The sequence below is a fragment of the Parasteatoda tepidariorum genome, chromosome 5 (genome assembly GCF_043381705.1).
Source record: "Parasteatoda tepidariorum isolate YZ-2023 chromosome 5, CAS_Ptep_4.0, whole genome shotgun sequence".
Lineage (NCBI taxonomy): Eukaryota > Metazoa > Arthropoda > Arachnida > Araneae > Theridiidae > Parasteatoda > Parasteatoda tepidariorum.
Window position 1 is genome coordinate 6992620 of NC_092208.1, and position 22128 is coordinate 7014747.

Below are 22128 nucleotides of genomic sequence, written 5' to 3' on the forward strand. Positions count from 1 at the left end.
TTCTGCCTAGCTTATGCTCTCTCTGGTTATTTCAGTTTCCGTTTTTAAAAGCGCTATATGTTGAGCCATCTCAGCTAGATTTGGCATGTGACATTTTTAGCGGCAATCATGGGTCGATTTTCTAGCGTTGCCATTCGGGAAGTTGTAATAAGGCTTTTTTTTTGTCGCCGTGTAAGAGAAATATATATATACAGATTTTACGGATTCTAAGAAGCATAAAATATGAATAAAGAAAGTTCCTTCATCACACATCTTTTAAAAGTAAATATATGCAACTTTCTTTCGGAAATCAATGTCCATTTTGTGTATTATTTCACCTGTGGAACAATTTAATATTTACGAACACATAACGCATAAAACATTTATGGAAACTGCTACCTGATTTTCCCCCACATGCTCACAAAACACTAGACAGCACATAAAAAAAATAAACTGAAAGTAACTTTACATAAACATGATTATTTTCCTAAAATAAGGACATTTCATCATTCATGCTTACGTAGGTGGGCAGATAAGAGTAGGTGGATGAATAGGATTTGCTCTAGAATTACAAACGAAAGGGTCTTATTATGTTTAATTAACTCGGGCGTGGAATATAAGATTTTCTAATTTTCTTTTCACAATTATTCGCTCCTTTTGCACGGTTTTTGAGAAATTATTACCCTCCTTGGGTTATTTAAAGGTGATACCTCTACAATAAGAGAGAGAGAGCACATTATAAACAGGTGTTTATTACGTTGTGAAGACAGCTGGAATTGAAATTGAAATCGAATTAATGAAAGCTCTTAGAAAAATTTAATTAAATTTTTATACGAAAAAAAAACGTGTTTACATCTAGGAAATTCGTTTCATATTAATGAACACAATAACATTGTATTTTTTGAATAAATGATACAAGTATTTAATTGAGTTATTAATTGATTTAGAATTTTTCTTTTATATAAAAAATTATATTTTCATGGATTAATGAGTGGCTTTCTCTTAATTTAATTTTTAAATAAAGATTGCGGGGAAGATGTGACTGCGATATTTTTTATTTTATTTAAGGAGGCAGTGGACTTGAAAAATTATTACATTTGTTTTTGATATAAGAAACCTAATTTTTATATGTAACATATAAAGTATCTAATTCACCGAATTGCAAAAAAAAATGCAGAATTAAAGATAAAAAAAAAAACATATTTAATTACAAGTTACAAAAAAATGTCTACATTTCTTTAAAAAAAAATTTTTTATATGAAGAAATTGGTAAAAAAATCGCAATTTTGTCAAAAATAAATGTTTATATAGACAAAAAAATTTCAATCTTCATAAAGTTTCATTAATTGATTTGCCAGTAAGAAAAGGACTTTTCGATTAATTTTCGTATTAATGTTTTCATTTTCAGTATTATTTTGTTCTTTTCTGCCCAGTCAGAAGTGTCTAAAAATCTCTTCAAATTTAAAATTTTTAAACTTTCTGCCTTTACACTGTAAAAATGGAGGTGGAATATGACAGTGGTAAGATATGATTTCCAGCGTTCACATGCAATTTGAAAGATGTATTTTTAATCGAAACACTTAAAATTGAATAAGCTGACACCAAACTTCTGCGTTTCGTCTCAATACGAGAATTATTTTCAATCCCAATACACCAATGCTGGAGCCCTTTGAATTTTTCCAGAAGTTTGTTTACAATTCAGAATGAGCTGACATGAGTTTGTTGTGGTTCACGTAACAAAATAAAACAAAAAACCGCTATTTAAATATATATACTGGTTTTTAGTTGGATAAAAGATATACATTTTATTTCTAAATTTCTAAGAACTTGCATGAAATTATTTTATAATGTACCCAAATCTAAATTTTTGATGGTTTCCTATTGATGGACCAACATAATCATGATGGTAACCATTAATAATTCCATCATAAATCATAATATTTTTTTATGGTGACCAACATAAGTAACCATCACCTTAATGTACGAATTTGAACTGATTTATGATGGTCCAACATAATAGCAACTTATTTTGATGTTTTTTTCTTGCTAAACCATCAGAAAATTCCATAGTTTCTTAGAAATCAAATGTTGGAACGATCATGAACAACCATCCTCTCAATGTAGGAATTCGGACCGATTTATGATGGTACAACATCAAAAAGCAAATTCTTTTGATGGTATATTCCTGAAAACCAACAAGAATTTCTATTAAACTATCTTGAAAATTTATAATTGGAGCCATTATGGACCATCACGGATCATCAAGGATTGTTGGTCCATAAGAATCAATCTTCTCTTGATGGTTAACCATCATGTTATTGTAGTAGCGTTTTCCATCATGGAATGATGGAAGTTTGTTGGCATATCAAAAACCAGGAACACATAAGGGAAAGTGTTGGATGATGGTGACCATCAAATGATGTTATACCAGTTGGAGTCGCAATGAAACCAACATAAACCGTCAAGAAATTTTAATGGGACCAGCAGGAATTTTGACTTGGGTATAGTTTAGGTGTATTTTATAATGTTAAGTTTCTATCCGCTTCCATTCTGTCAAGCCTAATTCAAATTCATCTTCATGTTCTCTATTGACTTTCTTTTTCTTAATCAGAATAGAGTAATTATTTTTACTCCACCTCCCCAGCCTGTTTTAAATCATGCATCACCTATAAACCATTATATCTATGAGAAAGAGTAAGGTTTTTATCCAATGTTCAAATGTTCTGTTCAAATTGTTGTTCCAATTTTCTAATGTATTAGAGTGTTTTCTAAGAGTATGCTTCCCTCTTCTCTTTACACATGCTGTGGTTCAGAGTCCAGTGCCTTGCCAACCCTTCACCTCAAAGTTACCCAAAATGGGACAGCCTGACCTGGACTTCACGGCACCGGAAGTGCAGGCCAACTCCACCTGCTCACCCCTCAGCGACATGTTCTCACTGGGAATGCTCATATGTGCTGTCTTCAACAACGGACGCTCACTCATAGACGCCAACCATTCTGCCACTAACTACAACAAGCAACTCGAGCTGGTCAGTATCTTCTTCCTCTTTTTTTTTATAAAGGGCCAATCTCACTGCATGCGACTCACGCCTCTCAGATAACCATCAAGAGAGAACGTGAACCTGATTGGTGTAATATATTCTCCCACGAAAAATTCACCAATCGGGTAATTCTTCTCTCCTGAAGGCCATAGGATGTGCGTGAAACGCATGCAATAAGAACAGTTCTTAAGTGGCAAGTGTTCTAAATATAATATAGATCATACGAATGGATAAGGAATTAATATGAAATCTCTGACTATGAATCATGAAAAATATTGTTTTTAAACTTTAAGGATGCCGATTATTTCAAAATTAAAACTTTAAATTTGATTTTCTTAAAAAAAACTTACAACTTTAAAATTTGGTATCCAAGTTTAATATCATACATTTTAATGAATAAAATTAAACAAAAATTATTCAATAATATTGATTAGTTACTGAATTAATTCCGGATTAGGACATTTTGGACATATAATTCGTCGTAGGTTAACTGGAACGAAGTTTTTTTGTTCTACCTAGAGGTGACTGATTATCCGCGTATGATTTTTATTGTATGAAAAATATATTTTATGATGCTTAAGCTAAACTCTATGTTTAGAGCAGTTTTGAATGAGTTCCATATAGTTTCCAAGCTTAAAATTTTTTTAATAGGTTTGTAAAGAAAAACTGAAACTAACATTCTTCCTACTTCTGTGACTGTCCACTCGCTAATGCTGAAAGCATGCTTAGTGTAGCGCCATGTGTAACCCATTTCGATCTCCAATACAATACGAAATGTACGATGGAATAATATAAAATTAACGATGGAATTTCGCATAATATAAATTATAATTCAGGGCTCGTAAAACCACCCGTCCGCCCGTCCTCGGCCAGGGCTAAAGAGAATAGAAGGGCTAGTTCACTCCGCTCTTAGAGCTGAAGCTACGATTTCCCTCCTCATGACGTCATTGTGTCCACAGATCTCGGAAGATCGCAAGCAAAGATATTATGATAACTTTGCATCTTTCTCTTTGTAAAAATAAGTTAGACTTTTTCTGGTTATTAGCTTTCAAACTTTACGTAATTAGCACATTATTTCCGTTCTTAAACATAGTTCAAAAAATCTTTCTTGGTCATTATATTTAAAAAAATACCATTTTAAACTTATAAAAATGCTTTACTAGTTGGCGAAAAGGACACTATAAATACTTTATTTTAAAAAGTTCAGTTTTAACTTTAATTAAGAAAAATGAAAGCATATATCGACACTTTTTTTATCTACATATTCTTTTATAACAATATGTAGTGTTAAATTTAGAATCCCTGATTTTAAAATATGCCGTTCATAGCAATTTGTTCATACTTAATCATTAGGAAACATCAACCTTAAACGCTAATTACTGAAACAAAATAATAATTTAGGTTCATAATGACATTAGAAATTTCTTCATGAATAACTTTTTGATGGAACTAACCCGCATTTGTATTACATGGAGAAGAAACCCCGGAAAGCCTCCCATGATTAGCGTGACGGTAAGGGGACTCTAACCCATGCCCCGTCTACCGCAGAGGATATTTCACGTCCGCACTGTGGTCGGTGCCAGCCGGATACGGAATTCGTATCGACTGGGATTCGAACCGGTTCGCCGAATTAGAAGGCGAACGCTCTATCCCCTGAGCCATCACGGCAAAAAACCTTCCTGTCCCTTTGTTAGTAAAGATTTAGCAAATCACTTCAACCTTCCCTTTAAGTGCTTACGTAATACATGAACGGTCCCTAAAAAGCAAATTAAGAATTTACTTTTGCACAAATGAAAACCTTTCATTTTTTCTTATTTAATCAGCAACGCGTGTTGTGATGCAACTGTTTATGAATGAGTAACAGTTCTGTGAATTTCAAAAAAAAAAATAAAATAAAATAATTTCAGAGAAAAGTTTTGGCCAAAAAATAAAACAATTATTTCAGGTGTCCACCCCTATTTCTTCTCCCTCCCCTACAACATTACTATGTTACATTGACTCAATAATTAGCTTGTTTTTTTACTATCCTGTTTTGGAGAGTAGATGTTATTTAAGAAAATGTAGATTAATCTCAACAATTGAATTTTTTTTTTTTTTCTATTTCTCCTCATTTGCTTTCCTCATCCTCTTAAAGTAGTTTCCTAAAGATAAACCAGATTTACCCTGTCTTTTTTTGGGGGGGGGGAGGGGAAGAGAGAAATTAAGACAGATTGTGCAGGATTACTTTGTCCTTCTTAATCCCAACACCTTCCTCATCGTGTCTAGTGTCCAAATCACACGTCCGAAAAAGCATTTCGCAAATTAGATTAGGTACTTCATTACTTCAAATACAGAATAATCAGTTAATTCTCCAAAAAAAAGTTTCTATTTGGACATTAGCCTGCACTTAAGTAGAAGAATACAAAAATATTGAGGGAAGTCTGGATATTGCTTTTTCTTAAGTCTCACGCGAATTCTGGTTTAGCAGTGATTTTGATTGATAAGATGTGAAGAAAGAGATTGAAATTACAGAGTGCGTAGCGTTTCTGAAAAGTGCTTAATGGTGCACATTTTCGTTTTTTAAAAGCTCTTAAAGGGGCTTTTTTCATTGGGTGTTTTCAAAAATTGCTTAATTTTCCCTTTTCAAAATAAGATTTCTCTTTTACTATGTTGATTTTTGCTTTGAATTATGCAAAAAAGACACAGTTCACATTGTTCTATTCAACGTTTTCATAATTAATTCAACCCCAATTTATTTCGGCTTATAGTTAGTCCGTAGCGTATGAAAAACAGGATTTTTGACAATTGCCAGAAACAATGCCAAAAGATTTTATTTTTTGTGACATGACGGTTAAAACAAGATAAAACCGTCGATTGTCAAAAACTTTCCAACTCTGTCTAATTATGATATTTTGTTTAAGTGCTAAAAATATTTTTTGAGTGAAAAAATAAAGCACTTAAAAGGTGCTTATTTTTTGTATAATTTGGCTACGCACCCTGAATTGGGCGAAGCTGAAACTTAGCCATCTGCCAAACGAAGTATTGTTTCTGGTCTGTTTTTACGTAGAATTGAATGAAACCGAAATAAGTCATTAGAACTCACATTACAGCTTTAAAGCTACTAAGGTTTTTGAAGACAATTCAAATTTTCGACCTATATCTACTTGATCATCAGATATTGCTACTTAGACGAGCAAAGAACTGAACTGTGGTGTAACTACCACTGCAAATATTAAATGCCAAAAGTTTTACTAGTTGTAAATTATTCAAGTTAAAAAAGTACAATTATTGTACTTCTACCTATTTAAGCATCTGCTATTGTAATCTAGATATGTAGAACAATGTTTTTTTTTTATGTCTGGCATTTGGGTCTATTTCCTTTTCCATATATATATATATACTAGGAGGCTTCGCCCCCTGCTCGCTGGCGCTCACCAACCCCCGGAACTGCTTTCTCAGTTCATTTCGGATTGCTTCGCAATCCAATGCTCGCTTTGCTCGCTCATTGGATACGTTCTTAACGTCTAGTTTTTGTATACTTTTTTGAATACTGAAGTTCCGAAAACTTTTCACTGTAGAAAATTCTAAACCTGTACATTTCAATATTAATTTGAAATTGCAAACAGTTCACATATTTTTCTTAATCACACTATTCTAAATTTCAGTTGTTGAGAAAAGTAACTGTTGTAAGTTTTGTTTTAAAGTCTTTCCCACCAGAGGGCTAAAGCCATGTGTTGTAAAACAATATGAAATAGTAGTCTGCCACTGAACGCCGGATGTAAAGCATCGGCTTTGATGAAGATAATTTTGTATTTTTAATTCTCTGAAGGGCGCCACCTTAATAATATGGAATTTGTAAAATAAATGTATATATTTTTGATTGTTGATGAAGCCCATCATTTTGTGTTTTCATCAGTGTTCAGAAGCAGAACAACTATAAGTTTTTTATTTTATCACAAAAAAATAAAATGTATAAAAAACAAAGAAAAGAGTAAGAAAATGAGTATAGTCATAGAAAAAGTTAAAATTATAATATAGTATTTGTCAGTTAAAATAAAACTTTTTGTTTAAGTCATTGCTAACAATTCAAATTTCTCCGAGGCAATTCTAAAGTATAAATTAAGGTAGTATTGTTAAGTTGAAACACAATATTTTTAGTTTTGATGTCAACAATACAATTCAATTTTTCACAAAAACGATTGTTTCCATTGTTAAGTTCAATGTCAACAATTCAAATTTTTCTGAGGCAACTCTTAACCTCTAAATATTATTTTTTTTATGTACACATTTCTAAATGTCAGTATTCAACCACAAAACAACTTAAAGTCCTCAAATTTAGCATGAAGTTGTAAAATGTAATGAAAGAGGGTCATAGCAATAATGAAAGTAGAAGTAAAGTTAGTACTGTAAAATTAAAACAATATTTTTAATCAATGAGCCAAGTTCTTCAAGAAGCAGTTGTAGAAGTAGGTTGTTTATTTAAAACTTTTTATAGAATTTCTTTAAGAACACAATTGTTAATTTGGGCATTTGGCGATACAACACTTTTAGAATTGAAGGATTTGTTACGTCAAGCGCTCAGGTATCATAATTTTGATCTAGTTGCGCTTCTATGTCATTTTGATTTATGTTGCTAAGTTAACTTTCAAAAAATTCTATGGCTGGCAACAGCATTTTTATTTTTTAAGTTGTTTATTTTTATTTCTTTTAGAATTCGTTATTTTTTTAGCGAAATGTTTTTTAACCTAACAGAATTCTTTGCCGACTGTTTTCTCTATGAATGAAGAAAATAAAGTAAATATTTAACTGTTGTGAAAAGAATCTTATTTAGTTGTACAAAGTACTTCAGCCAAAATTTGGGAGCCACGTAAGAGAATTATATATATTAGATCAGAAACACATCATTAAAAGGCAGAATGCTTTGGTGTTTTCAAAACAAAGCAAACGTTGCCACCGGCGGAAAAGAAATATAGCCAAAATTTGGGAGCCACGTAAGAGAATTATATATAATAGATATACAAAGTTTTATTAGAGTATAAAAAGACATGAACAGAATACATTTTCCTTTACAAGTTTTCTCGTTTTATAGCCAAATGTAACAACATTCATTTCATTTCATCCAAAAAATACCACTCAAATACATTTTTTCAATTAATTTTATCATCGAATACATTTTAAATAATCTTTTCTTTTTTCGCCTTTTAACAAAACAAAACGAATTTAATAAATAAAATGAAAAATTATTAAAGCCGGAGCTGTTCGTGAAATCTATTGATTTATCTTCCCTTTTTATTTGATGTTGTGTTTTCTTTATTTGTTTATGTCGCCATCATCATCATCGGAACCAGGTCTCCAATTTATTGCTTCATTGGAGAGAGTTAATTCTATATTTTCGGAACCAATATGCAAATATTTGAAGAGAACTTTTCTTCACCGGATATTTTATGGAAAATGTAGTTGTGCATCCAGAAAAATAAATGGAATTCTTACGTCTTTCTGGAAAAGTAGCAGGGAAAAAAACACACCTTCAGAACTGACGCCCTTTAATTAAAATTGTCCATTCGAGCGTTAATTCAAAGAGCAACAATTTCTTTACGAAATATCTTTTATACGTTAATATAGTTTTAAATTTTTTTTTATTTGTGTTAACTAGTTTTGAAGGGGAAAATCAAAATGTATGTTTGTGTCTAAGGCGTTGTGTTAGCTAGTGTATTTAATTTATTTTTTTTTTCAAAAAAAATCCTTGCTCTGTATAAAAGAAATTTATAAAAAGAAATACTCTTAAAATAACGGATGATATAAAATATCGAGGGGGGAAAAAGTATAAGAAATGCATTTGTACGGTTTACTTCATTCTGCCATTTTTTTTTCTCAACAAATCTCGAAAATAGTTACAAATTTTATCAAGAAATAGCACTACTGACTTGAAAAACTATTAAAGTTTTTTCTTTCTTCTTTAACGCCCTAACAGTGACATTTCAGAAAAATGTACCAAAAATTGGAGAAAAAAAACTTTAATGCTTAATTTTGCTCTTTATATTATTATGAAGTTAGAAAATGCTTTTTTATTGGAAAAATGACATTTAAAATGCAATAACTATTGTATTTTTAATTTTTACATGCACATAAAGAAGTAATAGATTACGCGCGCATCTTATTCAATCAGAGCAAATGAAACAAAATTTTGAAGCTAAATATAATATAACTTGTATAGTATAATATGAAAACGCAACAATATGATTTTCAATACTTGAATTTCACATATCTTATCCCTCCCCCGAACCACATTTTCCCACCCTCGACTGAAGTCGTAATGGATGAAAAACTAGGACCACTAATGCCATCTATTAGGAAAATAGTGAATTAAGTATCCTTAAGTAGACACGAACTCAGCTCGGGCTTCACAAAATAGAAACGTTTCTTCCGCCTGCAGTCAGATCAGGCATCACGAACACTGCACGTAGTAGTTGCTTGAACTGCATTCGGGCGACACTGGCAAGGAGTTAAAAAAAAAATTTAAAAAGTCTGCAGCAGCACAATTTTAGAACTAACTTAACAAATGAATCATTTGACATCCGTCAAAAACATCCTCTCATAGTTGTTATCGACTTTTTGTTGAAGACGAGCCATGATGGCGAGGTGATCCGGGTTCAAACTGGTAGATGCGAATTCCGCATCCGGCTTACACCGACCACAGTGCTGACGTCAAATATTCTTAGTGGTTGTTGGATCATAAATTAAAGTCCCCTTGCCGCCAGGCTAACCGTGGGAGATTTTCGTGTTTTTCTTCTGCATGTAACGCGAATGGGGTTAGTTCCATCAAAAAAGTCCTTCACGAAGGCAAAATTTCTTCCAATACTTGATCCAGGAATTCCCATGGATTGGGTACAAAATTACAATTCTGCGCAGTTGAACATTGGTAGTCGTAAACACATAAAAATGTGTCAACTGTACAAAGACGGTTATAATATAACTAGGAGGCTTCACCCCTGCTCGCTGGCGCTCGCCAACCCCCGGAACTGCTTTCGCAGTTCATTTCGGATTGCTTCGCAATCCGCTGCTCGCTTATTGGATACGTTCTTAACGTCTAGCTTTTGTATACTTTTTTGAACACTGAAGTTCCGAAAACTTTTCACTGTAGAAAATTCTAAACCTGTGCATTTCAATATTAATTTGAAATTGCAAACAGTTCACATATTTTTCTTAATCGCACTATTCTAAATTTCAGTTGTTGAGAAAAGTGACTGTTGTAAGTTTCGTTTTAAAGTCTTTCCCACCAGAAGGCTAAATCCATGCGTTGTAAAACAATATGAAATAGTACTGAACGCGGGATGTAAAGCATCGGCTTCGATAAAGATAATTTTGTGAGAATTTTTTTGATAATTCGGTGAGAATTCACCCGATTAGACATATGATGCTCACTACGTGCTCTTGCGCTCCGAAGCCTATCAATTAAAACGTATTAGCGTTTTATATAATATAGATTAGCCATATGATGCTCAGTACGTGATCTTGCGCGCCGAAGCCTATCAATTAAAAATGAAAACTGTTGCCAACGCGGTCCCGCAGTGAACTGATCGTTAAGACACGGTTCCCAGCAGATCACCGAAGTCAAGCATCACTGACTACGGTCAGTGTGCGGGTGGGTGACCACTTGGATCAGTCTGCGTAGGGACCGAGGGTGTGCGGTATTGGTCCTCGTTAAACTGTGCTACCGTAAAGTGCTCGACTTCGCGCGCAGATCGTCGGGCTACCGAAGCGGGGGTGCCATCCCCTCCTCCGCAGAGGATCAAAATTGTGATGGCTAGTCTTCGGATCATCCTCCGGGATGTTTCCCAGACCGTCGCCAATAGCCCATTGTGCAGCTCTAGTGCGACGTAAATTAACAACAGCAACAGCAGCAACAGTTGCCAACGCGAGAAAAGAAATATCATCGGTTTTATTGATACATACGTATTAGCGTTTTATATAATATAGATTATAATATCTGTTGAAGACCTGTATAACTGATTTGGAAACTTGCAGAGAAAAGCAGAATGTCAAAAACTTTATATTTTTATCACTTAGTGTTTTCTTTAACTCATTTTTCAATTATATACTTATTGGACAGATTTACAGAAAATAAAGATTCCATCCCCTCAGCTGAAAATCAAAATCGTGATGGCATGTCTTCAGATTACCCTCAGGGATCTTTCTCAGATGGTCGCCGATAGCCCATTTTGCTGCTCTAGTGCGGCGTAAATAAAGTATAGTTCGTTCACCCGGAGTGAGCACTTGGCTCTCACCTCCTCGGACGAAGAGTTAATTTCAACGCGGGAGTAAGAGGAGAAACGTCTCCGCGCCTGAAATTGAGACAACCCTTAATGCGCACCAAACGCGAACAGTGAATTATTTTTCAGTCACTTACTACTCTTTATCATCTGTTATTATACCTTTCGTCACTCTAGCTAGTTAAATATATCGCATCAAAATGTCTCAAAAAGGACAAACTATTCACTGAAAAGAGAGAAATATAATCAAATTTATGAAATATTTAATGTTAAAAAGATGAGCATAAAGATTTGCGAAATAAATATTTTTGTCATACGGTCGCCAAATTGCAACTTTGTTCAGGATTGTTCACATCCTTCTTCCAAATAGAATTCATCCTTCTGCGAAATAGTATCGTCGGATACCACGTGATGAAGGCGGAGCCAAGTGCCAACTCCTGGTGAACGAACTATACTTGCCTTCCCATCTGTCTTCAAAAAGTTACAAAAATAAAATAATCAATGTCTCTAGTCTTCGAAATTTATCTACTGAGAATACAGTAATATTGGCGATCGAAATGGGCTACAGGTGGCGTGAAACAGAACTCACGGCAACACTTCGCATGCTTTCACCATTAGCGTATGGGGAGTCCTAGTACGTTAGTTTCTGTCTCGAGTTTTAAATAGATCAAAATCTTTTAAGTTGGGAAGCTGCATGGAACTAAAAAACCACATTTAACATATAGAAATGTTCATGGAAATTTTGAAAAATATATTTAGCAATTAAATACGAAAAATATTAAGAAAATAGAAAATATCGTAGTACATTCCTATGCAACGAAAAAGAGAAGAAGAGGGAAGGGGGAAGAGATAAAGACATGAAACGGGTCTTCTCCCCAGATGGCGTTGCGATCCCCTACAATTATTTAAACTTCCAAATTTCAAAAGAGTCATTGCAGTTCACTAAAACGAAGGAAGAACTTTCAAAAACTACCATAATTTTAACAGCTTTGAATATGAAAATTTCTGAACCCAAAATTACAATAGTTTGAATTCAGACATTTGGTTAATCATGAATAATACAAAAGAGAGAAAAAACATTAAGAAATATATAGTATTTCTGCTCTACTAATTTAGAACTTCCTATGTACCATTAAATATTACAACTATTCCTTTTGTAGTTAATACGATATTTTAATGACTTTTGTTAAAATACTGGCAAAATCGTTTTTTTTTATAATAAATATTTGATTTATATTATTATAATTTAATTAAATATTATTGCGATTGATATTTATTTGTCAATTTAGAAAATTAGTATACAAAGTGTTTCGCTGTGGGCATCTTTAATAGACGTATTTATACCCATATGTATATGCACCCATATGTACATACATATATTTTTACTTATTAAGTGAGGAAACACTATGCTTAACAGGGACTAAAAGTTGTGTTTTATGCAAGAAAGAAAACCAAGGTGTTCTAAGCTTTTGCCTATCTCTATTGAAGCCAAGAAGAGCAACGGAGGGTATAAAATTATCAAAAAACCAACTTATCTATCTAGTGGAATTAGAATATATTAACCTTTTTTAGGTATCACATTTGAACTTCATCTTTAAATAAAATGGTTTTAGGCGATTTTATACACTTCTTTGCGTTTATTAAAACTTAATAATGGTAATTCAGAATTTCAAAACTCGTCTTTCATTTTTTTTTCATTTAAGTAATTATTTGATATTGTTGTTAAGAATGGCTTTCATTTTTTTTTTTTGAGAAATATACACTGGCCTAAGAAATTAAGAGAATTTGCAGACTTGTTAAATCATCTCTAGAACTACTGAACCTATTTTAATGAAATTTGATGTAAACCTACATTGATACAATGCAAAACAAATAACCATTCAACAATTGTAATATACACGCATGATCATGCGTAACACTCGTTGGAGTAGGAAGGTATGAAATTGCCACAGGACAGTTCAGGCCAATTGCCACAGGGAATGATAAACTGCCTTTTTGCAAGTATGAAATCACGCTGCAAACCTGTATAGGGGACCATATCCCCCTATTAACCCATTTTTTTTGCTTATTATGCAACAGCTGTTTCATACCTTCCGACTCCAACGAATGTTACGCACGATCATGCGTGTATATTACAATTGTTGAATGGTTATTTGTTTTGTATTGTATCAATGTAGGTTTATATCAAATTTCATTAAAATAGGTTCAGTAGTTCTAGAGATAATTTAACAAGTCTGCAAATTCTCTTAATTTCTTACACCAGTGTATATTAAAGGCGGGTCTTACGGAGCACCCTGTAATGTACTTATATTTTTCTGTTCTGATTTTTGTTCTTTTTGTTTCCTATTCTGCCAGTACATTCATACTTACTAGTTGCAGTAGCTATTATTTTTGCAGTACATGAAGATGTCAGGGGAGGACCGAAAAGACAATCGTCTGCGATCCTGTGCCCTCTACCAATTAGAACACAGTATTCAAGACTTGCTGGAGAGGGTTCCACACCATTTACAGGAACCACTGCAGAGCCTTTTACAGACGGACCCTTGGAACAGACCCAACGCCCAAAATTTTTCTATGGTAAGTGTAGTCCAGACTTCTCACTACATATCTGTGAACTTTCTATGCTCTTTTGCAAGTTAAGAAAAAACCATTATCCATATGGAGAGATCCTGTTTGCATCTAAATGCACGCCATATGGATGCCAAGCTCCCATCTCGGGAGTATATCAGCATCGCCAACTCTTGAAACGATGTTCCACAGCCTTCTTTTTGCTTGCTTTCTTAAATCGTGTGAAATGAGCAAAACAAATCAAAATTATTTTTTTGTGTCCCGTAAAATTAGAGAATCGCATCATATTTAAAATAATTTTTTTTTACAAACATTTTTGTTGTGCCATCATAAATGAAACCTGAAAACTCCCCTTTCTGATCTCCCTACTTTTTTGAGGGAAGTTGGGGTGATATGAGGTGGAGGAATGAATATATTTCAGAGAAGCAAGTGAGGTATTGTTCCCCATGCATTTTTTCACGCTGAATTGAAGGAGACAAATTTCTAAAACGAACGAACTAATAGTTTAGATGTTATAAGGGCTTATGTACAAAAAAAAAATACAAATTTATTCTCGTCCCTATTTGTGCATCTGGTATCTAAACAGATGAAACATTATTCCTAGCGTATTTTTGAATGAGACTAAACACGACTCCATACCTGCCAACTTTTAATCCTATCGTCGATGATTTTCCCCACTGGTAGTAAAATGGAATTTAAAATTACAATATTAGGCACATACATAGGCTGTATTTTGAGGAAGCTTATGCCTCTTAACACAACAGTATTGCATATTAATATATATGCTTAATTTATTTAAAAATAGTGGTGGTCTAAAAGATTATAAAATTACGTTTATAAATGTAAGAAATATATAGAAAGTATACATTTTGCTACAACTTTAAATATAGAAATAAAATTTTACGCCAAATGCGTAAAAGTTGGCAGGTATTGCGACTCCATCGAACAAATAGTTCGAAAGTTGTTTCACTTTGCTGTGTAGAAGCTGTCTGCACATGTGAGATACATTTCCTGATCAGAATTTTGTCTCGAATAAAATTTCAGCTGATACCCAAATCAAAATTTTTGATGGTCCCATCAAAACATTTTGATGGTTCATGTTGGTTTCAGTGAGATTCATGATGGTCCAACATCATTTGATGGTCATCATCACCCAACACTTTCCATTATGCATTGGTGGTTTTTGATATGCCAACAAACTTCCGTCATTCCATGATGGAAAATGCTACTTTCATACAATGATGGTTTACCATCAAGAAAAATTTGACTATCGTTTACTAACAATCCGTGATGGTCTATGATGATTTCAACTATACAGATCCATGATGGTTTAATAGGAATTCTCAGGAATATACCATCAAAACAATTTTTTTAATGTTGGGCCATCATAAATCAGTCCAAATTCCTACATCGGGGTGATGGTTATGCATGATCGTTCCAACTATTGATGTCTGAGAGACTATGATGGAAATTTCTGATGTTTCATTTCTGATGGATGAATAAACAAACTATCAAACCAAGTTGCTATTCTTATGCTGGGTCATCATAAATCAGTCCGAATTCCTACTTTGGGGTGAGGGTTGTTCGTCAAAAATATAATAGTTCATGATGGAATTATTGATGGATGTCATCAAGATTATGTTGGTCCATCAATTTTGACTTGGGTAGGATTAATAGTTTTGAAGTTATCAGGTGTAATAATAAGTGTCATTCAAAAATGTTATTTTTTTACATAAAGACCCCATATCACTTTTCTTAAAATATCAGTCTTTTTAATTCGTGTTTGAGCACATTCGATAAAATAAAATACATTTGAATTAATCAGGGCGAAAGAGAATGAGAAGGGCTGGTTCACTCCTTTGAAGTAACTCTCGCCCAGCGCCAAACCTTCGATTTTCACCTGTGACGTCACGGCGGTGCAAAGCTTGAACTTTTATTTCAGGAACGGAGCGTTCGGTCTAACTAGCTCTTAACTTAAACGCTTGTTAATGGTAAAAAAGCTACCTAATCTTTCGTCAAATGTATGCATAGAAATAAAAAATTCAGAAATAGGTTGTTATTTAACTGCGGAATTGTTAGAAAAAGCGTTTAAAAAATACGCATCCAAAAAATATAGTTTCCGAGAATAATTATATTCTAGACCAGTGGTTACCAACTGGCTGCCCGCGAATTAAAATATATTAGTTGTCATTTTTTGCAGACAATTTTCGTAAAAAACCTATATAGATTTAAAATACTTTTCTTTCGTTAAAAAAAATAATTTCTTCGTTTCTGTGAAATTTAACATACCAACGGTGCAAAAAAGTTTATTTCTCAGGTTTTGCATCCAAGGAAATGCATTTTGCATTCAAATGCAAAATTAATCGTTTATGTTGCTTAAAAATCTACTTCATATTTTAATTCGTAATTCAGTGCGTTTGTTTTGTACAACTTGATAAAAATCTGACGGTAATATTTAATGTTCCTTCAAACATAAAAGAGTCCTATATAAAATGTTGATAAAGTTGCGGTCCACCATTTGACTGATGTTTTAATTGCGGCCCCCGGCCTCGTGTAAGTTGGAAACCCCCTGTTCTAGACAACATTGAAGATATAATGCATGACTTAACTAACTCCATTCCTACTATGTCTTGGGATATTGACCTTAATTTTGGAAACAAAATTATCAATTCAAAAGAAAAGGGACTAAATCATATTGCTGGTTACATAGCATTTCGTCTTAATAATATTGATTCAAAATTAGAAATAACATTTTCTCAGTACAACAACAGGGGAGCAATATGGAATGGATAAATTTTTCTAAGGTAGGATGAATTGTTCCGTCAGCAGCATGGAGGGAAGTGTGTCAGGAAAAGTGTTATCAAAGAACTTACAAATGAATTAGAAGGACGATATCCCGCAGTGAATAAGGCAGTAATACGCTTATTTTGTCGTCGAAGAACTTTTACAAGAATTCGCCCTCTAAATAGAAACCTTCCCGTTACATCAAAAAGAAAGGCAGGCAAAAAAATTAAGAAATGGATAAGGTCAAAGAAAATAAAAACTTAAATTAAAAGTATTAATAATTAATAGTTAAAATTCTCCTAATTTCCTAACATAGTTTTTAATGTAGTTATTCTAAATATTTATGATTTTTTTTAAAATTATATTCTCCTAAATTTAAACATCTATAAACAATTGTAAAATTTCTACTATTATTATGAGCCAAAATTATTATTTTGTAGTAGTAGTTGGCTTTTAAGGTTGTTGTTTCTTAGTGATTAAGTATAAACAAATTGCCATTAACAGCTTATTTTAAAATCTGAATTCAAAATTTAACCCAACTGTACAGATTATTATTATCGAACAATGTGTAGTTAAAAAAGTGTCGATATATGCTTTAATTTCTTTTAATAATAAAATTTTAAAGCTGAAAATTTTATAATTAAGTATTTATAGCGTCATTTACGACAACTAGTACACTATTTTTATTAGTTAAAAATGGTATGTGTTTTAATATTACGGCCTAGAAAATTTTTTAAACTATGTTTTTGAAGGGAAATAATGGATGATGGCATGCCTTCGGATCATCCTCACGGATGTTTCCCAGAACGTCGCCAATAGCCCATTGTACAGCTCTAGTGCGACGTAAATGAAGTACTAATGTATGCTGGCTGTATTGCGTACGTTGTAACAGGTTTCAACGAAACTACTTTTCATCTTTTTCAAACTTAAACTGAACTGAATTTGAAAAACAGTGCAGTGACATTATTATAAAATGATTTTGACTAGTGGATAGTATTTTTTATAAAGTTGATCTAGATTTTTCCTTATTTATAATGAAAAAATATTACACTTATGCAATTTTTGCATTAAAGCCGTACTACGTATTAGAAACTATAATTTACGTACATTTTACATAGTTATATACATAGATAAAAAAATCAAACATTTTACGTAGTTAAATACATAGTTTTAAAAAATCAAACATTTTGCATAGTTAAATACGTAGTTTAAAAAATCAAACATTTTGTATAGTTAAATACGTAGTTTTAAAAAATCAAACATATTACATAGTTAATTACATTGTTAAAAAAATCAAACTCGCTTTAAAAAATGGTGCATGTTTCTTCCAAGATGCCACCGCCACCTCGCGTCGAAAATCTGAAATGGTCCCCGTTTGAAAATCGAAGAACGATAAAAGTTCGAACTCCCAGAAACCTTTAAGTCCAATTCCTGGAAGTCCTAATGATGCTTTTCCTTCCAGTGGCTCAAGATTGGACCAATTTCGAAAACTATTTGAAGTGTTTACGTCATCGGCAGTGGTCATTTCGCAGCTTCCCGTTTCGAGGTTAAGAGAGCGTGTTCGTATTCCCAATAAAACTGTTCCTATTAGAATCCCGGAATTTTATTCTTGTTGTTCTTAACAACTTATTTAGATTCCCTCTTCGATTCGAAGTTAACGGAATAGAAATGATAGGATGTCTTTTTTTTATGGTTTTACTTAAATAACTTTACATTTATGCGGAAAGGGAAGTAGATAGAATATTTGTTGATAACAAATAAAAGTTCATAAGTGGAATATATAGTCTCCGGCCAAATTATTAGACGCACTTTAAGATTCTATGTAAAATCCTAATTATCAGGTACAAATTTTACAGCATTACTGTTTTTTCTCGACTAAAACCGGATCTCACACGCGTTGATGTTCGTGTAGCAATTGGTTAACATTGTAATGCAATACGTTAAAAATAAACACAAATAGGAAGACGAAAAATCTCCGGAATAAAAATGTTAGTTTATTAAAGTATTAAGTTTGTTTATTAAAGAGTATTGCCTATAAACTCGAGCAAAACATGTAATTATTAAACAATGTCTCATCGTTCGGACTAATTATTATAATATACTAATATTAGCTGACCCGGCAAACGTTGTTTTGCCATATGAATTATTTCTAGAGTATGAATATACATCTTATTTATAGTAAGTGTGTGCGTATGTGGTATATGCAGAGCCGGATTATACCTTTCGCAGGCCCTAGGCACAGAGTCGGATTATACCTTTCGTGGGCCCTAGGCATAGCCGTTTTTGGGACCTCCCCTCCTTCCCCCACTCCTCCCCTCTTTTCAAAATATATGCTGAAATTTTCTTGCATATTTTTTTTACATTTTTATTAATATGGATTTTAATTTACAAATTTGTTTATCGAACTTTATCTGCAATGCCGATATACTGCCGAAATTGCAGTTGATATCGATAATACCATTATGATTAGTTCGATCGATAACTATGTTAAAGATAAACTTGTGAATACTTTTCCTAACGTTCACATTGCATTAAGAATATATTTGTCGATTCTTGGATCAAATGCAGAAGGAGAAAGATCTTTCTCCAGGTTAAAATTGATAAAAAATTATTTGCGTTCGACAATGAATCAAGATCGTTTGGCATCGCTCGCACTTATGTCCATTGAATACGGCATTTTGCCTAGTTTGGAATTCGACAGCATAATACAATATTTCGTTGAATCCAAAAATCGCAAAAAAGTAATATCATAAGATTCTGCAAAATAATTTATTACCGAAAAATATTATATTTTTATTTGTATCCTCATAATTTTGTGCAATATACACTTGTTGTTTTTAAAGCTAAATAATTTTTGTCAACAAATTTTTTTCTCCCAAGTTTTTCGTAGGCCCTAGGCACGTGCCTAGTGTGCCTATAGGTTAATCCGGCCCTGGGTATATGAGTGGAAGAGGCATGGAGCGCTGTGAACTGTGACAAAATGTGCAAATAACAGCACACCAAATAATAGTTTTTTTAATTTATTGTAACTTTTTTTTTATAAATTATATATACAACGAATTCTGAAAGTATTAGTCAACAATATTAATCTCTTATTGCAATGGAGTGTACAATATTTTCTGTCCTTCCATCTTAAGCTAACACAAATAAATTGGATGGTTTGCCCACTCGAGAGCATGCCACGTATAATTGCCCGTGTGAAAAACATGGTGTGCTCAAATCTAAGACAAAAACAGACATTGTTTGGCCTTGTCATTGCAAATGACAATCTAATGGAAGTGTTTGCCTGAAATCACATAAAAGGAGTAACAGAGTGCCGCCAAATAATTTGTCATTGTTTTTTGTATCTTTCAATGTTCTGTTCAACGCTTAAAGCGAATGTTTGTGTGCCATAGTGCATTCATCCCAGGTGATAATTTTACAGTGTTTCAACACTGTGGCCATAGACGATTGCTTTTTTTATGTTGCACACTGCATCTGGGCTGTTTTGAATATTTAGTGGCAGCTTAAATACTGAACGAGCTGTTCTGCCTCCATCCAATAAAGTTGCCACAATGCCAGATGATGCAACGGCCAACGTGAGGCCATTATTTGATCGCATTTCAGCGAGAATTAACGAAATAATAAATGTTTTGCCAGTTCCACCTAGTGCATCCAAAAAATAAATCAACCTTGTCCTGCCAAAACTGCGAGCATAATGCGGTTATAAATGTTCCTTTGTTCCTCATTTATTAGTGGAGCATTGCGAGTAACAATCGCTGCCATTTCTATCGTATTGTATTGAAGTTCACGATTCATGTCAGTGGTTAATAAATCAGATGCACTTCGATTTGGTGAAGGCATGCCGAAATGACTGAGTTGCAAGTTCGCAATAATAATGCCAAGATCCTCAATAGCAATCAGTGCTTCATTGCACATAGCATCGCTGAATGCTATCGTTAGATCGTTGCAACGTGTGCGATGTTGATACCGTATGTCATCAGTCATCGAATCTTTGTGATTATCCCATAGCATTCCTATACGGGCCAGGAAACATGTAGTTAATACTATAGCAAATAGTAGACGAATTTGCTTTGCAGTACAGTTCAGTGCTGCTTCAGCAAGCATACATTTCCACGGGTTGTCGTCTTCCATCAAGCCGAGTGCAAGGCATGCATCTTTATTCTTTGGATGCTGATGTCCATCGACTTTACGTATATCTTGAAATGACAATGAGCCGGTGACATTAACAGTCCAAAATAAAAGCACTCAGTCTGCCTTGGATTGACTGTAAATACTCTCCCCTACGGTATTGATTTGAATAAACCGGGACATGCATCAACGGGTGTGCCTTGTTTGCAGGGTGTCCATTTTTTTTGTTTCAGCCCATGTGAAATAGTGTGGTACTTCTGAGTAGAGTAATGTCCGTGCAAAGGCACCAAAAGCATCCGCACGATTACACAATTCAAAAAAATTCGGTTAGTATAGTTTTTGGTGGATTTATAGCTCGGTCAATCGCAGTCTCGTTCGTGAAATATACGCTCTGACCGTTTTCAAGATGGACGGCTAAATGACTAACGGTTGGATCATGAATTGGGAATCCAAAGTTACGCCAAACAGCTTCATTGGAGCTGATGTACCGGCCAATTTGGTACAGCGTTATTTCGTCGTTGTTATTCACTGGAAGAGCAGTCACATTGGTATTTTCAACTCGAAATACTGCCATATCACTGCCTTCATTCACATACTTGCAAATATGTTTGATGCTCTTCTTTTAAGGGCGAGCTATTAAAGTTTAATATGACTTGTTGCAACGTGCGTGAATATTAGTTTTGATTTATCATGTCTCTATGTCTCTTTTGGATCCGAATACGATTAAATAAAGATATATTGAATTTTACGTTAAATTTGTCCAAAAAATGAAAAAAAATTATTTATGAACCTATTCTCAGACCTACTGAATATACGTATAAAATTTCGCAAAAATCGGTTGAGCCGTTTAGGAGGAGTTTAACCACTAAAACTATGACAAGAGATTATTATATATATATATAGATAATACCTGATATAATAAATATTCTATATCTATATAATATTCCGTCGAATTTATTCAATCGTCTAATTTATATTATATATCGTCTAATTTAGCTAGGTGATACACGACACGAACGTAAACAAGTGCAAACCGGTTTCAGTCACGTAAGAACAATAAAGCTGCATAGTATCACCTAATGATTATGATTTTGCAAAGAATCTTATAGTGAGTCTAATAATTTGGCCTGGTGAATTAATTTAAAATGTGAATTAATTTATGGAAAATAAATATTACTAGGAGGCTCCGCCCCCTACTCGCTAACGCTCGCCAACCCCCGAGAATTGTTACGCAATCCTATGTGGTTCACGCCGTGAACCATGGCTCGCTGCACTCGCTCGCCAATGAACACAATGTTCTAGCACAAAGACATAATATATTATCATCAAAGACATAGTATTTTATCATCAAAGACATAGTATTGTACTTATGTAGA

At 33.5% G+C, this 22128-nt stretch overlaps 1 protein-coding gene across 1 annotated transcript in view; it reads left to right on the forward strand.

The window, feature by feature from the left end:
- The window catches only part of LOC107453616 (SCY1-like protein 2), a 466439-nt gene that overhangs the window by 311354 nt on the left and 132957 nt on the right, over positions 1-22128 (forward strand). The window contains exons 6-7 of the mRNA XM_071180877.1: positions 2793-3008; positions 13652-13846. Coding sequence (XP_071036978.1) covers positions 2793-3008; positions 13652-13846 — 411 coding nt within the window. The remainder of the gene's footprint in view (positions 1-2792; positions 3009-13651; positions 13847-22128) is intronic.